Genomic DNA, 7158 nt, shown 5'->3' on the forward strand with positions numbered 1-7158 from the left:
GAATTGCCACCCATGCCAGATTGTTGGGAAACCTAATGAAACTATACCACCATATCCATTGCAGCCTATTAAAGTACCTTTTGAGCCTTTCAGTAAATTAATTATAGACATTGTTGGACCTCTCCCAAAGACAAAGAAAGGCAACCAATACATTCTCACCACACTTTGCCCAACTACAAGATACCCTGATGCTTTTCCTCTTAAGAATATCTCTGCTAAAACTGTTGCTAATACACTCACTAACTTGTTCACGACCTTTGGAATCCCAGAAGAAATCCAATCAGACAGAGGTAGCAATTTTACCAGTGTTCTATTTGCAGAAGTTCTAAAGCTGCTCGGTATTAAACAAACTCTATCAACAGCTTACCATCCTCAGTCGCAGGGGGCCTTGGAACGTTTTTCATCAGACTATGAAATCTATGATTAGGAAGTTCTGCTGTGAGGAAGACAGAGATTGGGGATGATGGCCTGCAATTTCTTCTATTTGCCATAAGGGAAACACCATCAGAATCCCTAGGGGTCTCACCTTTTGAGTTGCTCTTTGGACGCAAGGTAAGAGGACCCCTCAAGGTCATCAAAGATCATTTGATCTCCTTACCTTCTACAAAGTTAGTCACGGTAAACAATTACATTACTTCTCTTAAATCTAACTTGGATAAAGTTCGTTCTTTTGCCAAAACTAACCTAGCTCATGCCCAGTCTGTAATGAAGACTAACTTTGACTCAAAAGCCTTGGTCAGAGAGTTCAAAGAGGGGGACTTAGTCCTGGCATACATCCCTATCTCTGGTTCACCTCTTAGCGCTAAATATCATGGACCATACAAAATTTCTAAGAAACTATCAGATTCTAACTATGTAATTTCAACACCCGACCGTCGCAAGGTACCCAACATATTCATGTGAACCTAATTAAACCATATAAGACCACTAGCCCACTACTAGACTATGAGAAACAAGTGTTAGCGGTGAATACTGTACCTAATGTTATGTCTCATACACCTAATAATGCCATGTACATTAATTTTGACAAGATTTTACCGAACATTGACTCCCATCCTACCGATAATTCGCATATACTTGGTAACCTAGTTCCCTACCTTAGTCATCTCACGAATGAACATGCCAATGATGTAACTGAAATCATTCACAAATATGACTCTCTCTTCAAAGATGTGTCCGGCATCTGCAACATTGCCACTCATGACATGAAGCTTGTACCTGGATCTTCTCCTATTAGGCACAATCCTTATAGAATCCACCCCAAGAAGCGAGAGCAGATGAGGAGTGAGGTCAACTTCCTGCTCGACCACGGATTGGCCAGCCCGAGTCAATCCCCCTGGGCTTCGCCGTGCCTGCTGGTGCCGAAGGAGGGAGGTCAACTTCGCCTGTGTACGGACTATAGGAGAGTCAACTCTATAACTGTTCCTGACGCATATCCATTACCCCGCGTTGACGACCTAATTGACGAGGTGGGAACAGCCCAGTACATTACTAAAATAGATCTAATGAAAGGTTACTATCAGATACCTTTAACAGAAGAGGCTAAATTGATCTCTGCTTTTACAACACCATTTGGCCTCTATCATTATAATGTCATGCCCTTCGGAATGAGGAATAGTCCGGCCACCTTTCAGAGGGCAATGAACTACCTATTGCAAGACTTAAAGGGTGTGGGGGTGTATTTAGATGACATCTTGATTTTTTCTCATGACTGGCAACAACACCTCCAACAGGTAGATGCTGTGCTATCCAGATTATGCCAAGCCAACCTGACTGTCAAACTCTCCAAGACCAGCTTTGGAAAGGCTACAGTGACGTATCTTGGACATGAAGTTGGGCAAGGCATCGTTCGACCCAAGACTGCTAACATCTCTGCTGTCATGGAGTACCCTGTTCCCGCTACCCGGAAGGCGCTCATGAGGTTTTTGGGTATGGCAGGGTACTTTCGGAGATTCTGCCCGAACTTCGCCGAAGCTGCACTTCCTCTCACCAAGCTGACCAGCGGTTCTGTTCCATACAAGTGGACACAAAATTGTCAAGCCGCGTTCGAACATCTTAAGGCGATGCTTACAAGGGATCCAGTTCTACGGTCACCAGACTTCACTAAACCCTTCGTTCTCCACACCGATGCTAGTGATGTCGCTATTTGAGCTGTTCTTCTCCAGGAGAACACAGACACTCTTCACCCAGTGGCCTACTTCTCTGCAAAACTAGACGTCCATCAACTCAACTATTCTACTGTAGAGAAGGAGCTACTGGCTATAGTGGCTGCTATCAAGAAGTTTGAGTGCTACCTTCAACCTAGCATAAAACCTCTCAAAATATACAGCGACCACAACCCTCTGCCCTTTCTACACCGTAACAAAACTTCGAACCAAAGGATGCTTCGGTGGTCTCTGTTCCTTCAACCATTTAACATAGACATCCACCATATCACCGGATCCCAAAACGTGTTGGCCGATACCCTGAGCCGTATATAAACCATCTTATTCTCCCTCACCGCCTCTACATCCCGATGTGGCGGCGTCTTAATGGTGGGGGAGTGTAAGGTATACCTCTACTAACCACCTATTACCACCTAACAACCACTACGACACTTCTGAATCACACCCCGCCACGTCGCACCATGTTTCATCGAGCCGGCTTCAAACCCTCGAAGCACCTGAGGTTTCGACTCTCTCCTATAAAATGAGGGTTCACCGCCCCATGAGTCAGTCTCAGCTGTAAGCTGAATACACTCGCTTCTAACCTGGTGTTGGTGGACGAGAGACGATATCGGACTACTCATCATCCCTTCGGTGCTGGTAACGTAGGGCGTTGCGGAAGGAACCAAGTTCTCTGTGTACTCAAGTTCTTAATTTGTTCAAGTTCCTAGTGGTCAAGTTGAATAGTGTTAAGTTAATTTAAGATAAGTCTAATTTAATGTTAAGTTTAATTGTATTTGTTGAGAATGTCAGTTGGTAATAAATATTGTTAAATGTTATTGTATGCTTTAAATTCATTCACTTCGAAATGTTATGTATGTTCCCCCCTTAGACTAACCTTGACGTACGTAACAATATATATATATATATATATATATATATTATATTATATATATATATATATGTATATATGTACATATACATTTATATTGTATATATATATACATATATACATATTATATATATATATATATATATATATATATATATATATATATATATATATATATATACTTAGATGGGTGTCATGGGGAATGTCTGCAAAAGGGAGGACTGGTTTGTGATTGTTCTTTAATGTGTGTCTATAGGAGTGTCAAGTGCCGGTGGAGTGAAGGAGTGCCCCAATAGTTCCTCTTTACAAGGGAGATGAGTGTAGTAGTTTCTGAAGGACCAGTTTTTGATTGTTGTTGAGAAGGCATATGCTAGGGTTTTAATTGAGAGGATTAGGAGAGAAACAGAGAAAGTAAATGGTGGGGAACAGTGTGGGTTTAGAAAAAATGTAGGTTGTGTGGACCAGATTTCTGTGGTGAGGCAGATATGTGAGAAAACTTTAGGAAAGAGGATGTTTTATAAGCCTATATTGATTTGGAAAAAGCTTATGACAGGGTAGACAGAAAGACACTCATTGAGGTTTTCCAGATATATGTGATTAAAAGGTGTTAAGTAAAATTAAGATTTTTACGAGAGTAGTAGAGCCTATGATATAATCGGAAATGGATAGGGCGAGTGGTTTGAGGGAAAGGTGGGACTGCGACAGGGATGTCATGTCACCATGATTGTTTAATCTATATACTGGAGATGTTTAAAGAAAATGGAGAGAAGTGGGAGGTGAGCCAGTTGTTATTTGCTGACAATACTGAGTAGGGTCAGAGGAGGGAATAAGGGAGTTAATGACATAGTTTGGGGGTATGCGATAAAAGTAATTTGAAGGTAATTGTGGGTATAATTAAAGTGATGAGATATGCAAAGGGAGAAGATTGCAGCGAGTTCGAAGTGAATCTGAGAGGAGAGAGGCTGGAGGAAGAGAATAGGTTTGCGTATTTGGTGTCGCAGGTGGCAGGAAAGAGAGGTGTGGCGGGGAAAGTAAACTGCAGACTCAAAGAAGCAAGTAAGTGCCTTGAGGGATTAGAAATAGTCATGAGACATAGGCACCTAGTAATGGATGCAAAGAGCAGACCATATGAATGAGTGAATTTGCCGGCGACACTCTATTGTATGTGGCAGAGGCCTAGAATTTAAGAGAGGCAGAGAGCAAAAGTTTAAATGTTTTTGAGATGAAATGTTTGAGAAGAATGTATGTGTTACATGGTTGGATAGAAGGGGAAATGAGGAGGTGAGGAGCGCTGGGGTGGAAAAAGAAGACGACAGATAGAGCTTATAAAAAAGTATTGAGACGGTTTGGATACATAGACATAACAAATGAAGAAATATTAGTAAATAAAATGTGGAAGGGCTAAGTGGAGGGAGTGCACTTGAGTGGATGACCGAGGATGAAAAGACCATTGAGCAAGACGGGAATGTTTGTAGAGCAAGAAAAAGAGAAGGCAGGAGATAGGGCTGAGTGCCCAATGATTGTATATAGTTGAGGCTGTGATATAAATAAAGAAACGGGTGGGAGATCGGGTGGGGTAAGGAGTTGTTAGGCAGTTGTCACGCAGTCCGAAGGGACTTTTCCTCGTCTTCTCTTTTTCTGAATGAGGGGACGGAAAGAGGGGTCACCGGTTAAATGAAGCGGCCTTGCTTTGAATGTGCTGTGTCATGCTGCATTTCGTTTGACCCAGGGCATCGGGCGGGATGCAGAGATGACCCATCGTCAATGAGGAGATTAGATAAAATGGATGAAAGGATTGTAGATGCAAATGTAATGAGTGGGAGTGAAATAGGTGAGGCTGGGTACTTGCTTCCTCCCTTGTAAAAAACAAAAACCCATTAGTATATGTAGACACACACACACACATACGAGTATAGTGTATGTATGTGTGTATGTATGTATATATGTATGTATGTGATTTAGTAGCTGCCTAAAGTGTGATGCCCAGCGATCGAGCATTTGGGTTGAGTCTGTGAGTAGGTGGGTGCCATCAGCAGATCGGACAGGTGTAAGCGCCGAGTATGCAGGGCCATACGCAGTTTTCAAAGAGGAGTAGAAATTATGGAGATCTCCTAGGTCCATATAAGATTGCATCTGTGCTGCCAGGTTGGTCCACCACTTGTTTTCCATGTCTCTTAGGAGTCTTTGGAGCTCGGAGCGTACTGCTGAGAACTGGTTTCTGGTGGTAGGAGATGGGTTACGGAGGTAAAGGTCATGGGCTTTGTTCTTTGCTGTAATAAGATCATGAATGTTTTCGGCATTTTCATCAAACCAGTCGCGGTGTCTTCGATTGGTTGAGCCTAAGACGGCTTTTGCAGTTTGCAGGAGGGTGGCACAGACATTGTTCCATGATGTAATGAGAGATTCAGTGGTGATGTTTGAATCTCCTGTTGCTTGTCGAGCTGATGGAAGTGAATCTGTTACAGCCTGTTGGAAAGCTTCTCTAGTGTATGAGTTTTGAAAAGCAGCTAGGTTAATTTTAGGACTGAGGTTTCTTCTACGGGTGATAGGTCTGATTTTAAGCCGAAGTATGGATCTGACCAGCCTATGATCTGTTGAGGCCTCTGCTCCTCTCATAACCCGTGTAATTAAGACTTCACTGATATCGCGTTGCCTGACTATCACATAGTCTAATAAGTGCCAATGTCCTGATCTTGGGTGCATCCATGTTGCTTTGTGCATATTTCTAAGTTGAAATTTGGTGTTGGTGATGGTAAGAGAGTGTTCGGAGCATAGCGTGAGTAGCCTGAGTCCATTTTCATTGCATTTCCCTATTCCATGTTGCCCTAGTACTCCTTCCCAGAGATGGTGGCTGCTACCTACACGTGCGTTTAGGTCGCCAAGAAGGAGAATCATATCTCTGGGCGGGATATTCTGTAAGGTTTCGTGGAGGCAGTTGTAAAATGTGTCTTTAATATGTTCTTCAGATGGTAGCGTAGGGCCATAGACACTTAAAAGTGTAGCGTACTGGGCTTTGGCGAGTGGTATGCGCCAAGTCATAATTCTAGGGCTGATACCAGTTGGAGCGGTTGGAATAGTTTGTAGTATAGATGACCGTACTGCAATGTCCACACCCATTTGTCTTGGTTGATCAAGGGGAGCCCCTTGCCAGAAGAAGGTGTAACCTTCTCCTGTTTCCGTAAGGGATCCTGAATCTGGAAGCCTAGTCTCGCTAAAGGCAGCGATGTCTATCTTATAGCGGGCTAGTTCTGCCGCCACAAGAGCAGTACGGCGTTTAGGTAAGTCCGGGTTGGAGTCTAGAAGTGTTCTCACATTCCATGAGGCAATTTTCAAGGTTTTGTATTTCATAGTACGACCGCTGTAAGGGACAACTCTGGTGAGCGCAGTTACCCACCACAAGTTTAGGGGGGAGCAGGCAATTTTTAAGTCTCCTTTTATCGACCCTTCCTCTAATTGAGGTGGGCAGTGCTGTCCCTGAATAGGGCTGCCCAGACGCCCAGAGAGACACCGAAGGCAGACTGCTGCTCCAGGTTCAACCCGCCAACGATCATGTGCACTGGGCCGCCTGCCGTGCAGCCGACCGGCTAAGGGCTCCCAGCATTCCACACCTGCCCTCGTCACCAGTCTGACTGTCGCCGTAGGACTTTTGGGATGAAGAATGAGATGGGATGAGGAAGCACAGAGTGAAACATGTGCAAATTATATTTAAGGTGGAAGGGAGATTGCACATCTCTCGGGTCCACCATCTTCACCTTTCTCTGTAGAATCCGGTGGCTGGGATGTGAGCCGAGACAACCGGTGCAGGGAGCAGTTGCAGCGCTCTGCCGCAGACAGACTGGTGAGGCAGCGCCTATCGCTTGAGCAGCCAAGCGAGCATTAGAGCTTAAAGCGGCTCTGGTCGCAGGCAGGCCTCGTCCTAGAGCTCGGAGGCATTTTCAGGCTGCTATTGCTAGTAGCAACACATCCTTCAGCCTGATAAGGCCTACCGCCATTTGGTCCATGACTGCTTATTATTGATTATTCGCAGCTAGCCTGCCTATCGGAAGGCCTTGCCTCATTCCGCCTTTTGAGGCCATGTCGATGGGGGTGTGGTCGCCCCTCACGAGTGTTTGTGGTCCAAGT

The 7158-nt window shown here is 44.3% G+C and overlaps 1 protein-coding gene across 1 annotated transcript; it reads right to left on the reverse strand.

The window, feature by feature from the left end:
- Positions 1–2252: 2252 nt before the first annotated feature.
- LOC143022192 (uncharacterized) lies at positions 2253–7112 on the reverse strand. The gene is made up of 3 exons (XM_076180292.1): positions 7090–7112; positions 5006–6679; positions 2253–2301 (listed from the first exon to the last, which is right to left on the reverse strand). The coding sequence occupies exons 1-3, from the start codon at positions 7110–7112 to the stop codon at positions 2253–2255; spliced, it is 1746 nt and encodes a 581-aa protein (XP_076036407.1).
- Positions 7113–7158: the final 46 nt, after the last annotated feature.

Source organism: Oratosquilla oratoria, chromosome 44 (assembly GCF_046742065.1).
Source record: "Oratosquilla oratoria isolate Oo_2021 chromosome 44, ASM4674206v1, whole genome shotgun sequence".
In the NCBI taxonomy this organism is placed as follows: Eukaryota; Metazoa; Arthropoda; class Malacostraca; order Stomatopoda; family Squillidae; genus Oratosquilla; species Oratosquilla oratoria.

What these genes read in the sequence shown, in the direction of transcription:
- LOC143022192 (XM_076180292.1), bottom strand. Translation starts at nt 7,112, where the DNA reads ATGGCCTCAAAAGGCGGAATGAG. An exon ending in GCCTCAAAAGGCGGAATGAG is followed by an intron (nt 6,680 to 7,089) that starts GCAAGGCCTTCC and finishes TCATCCCAAAAG; the next exon opens with TCCTACGGCGACAGTCAGAC. An exon ending in CGCTGGGCATCACACTTTAG is followed by an intron (nt 2,302 to 5,005) that starts GCAGCTACTAAA and finishes GTTTTATGCTAG; the next exon opens with GTTGAAGGTAGCACTCAAAC.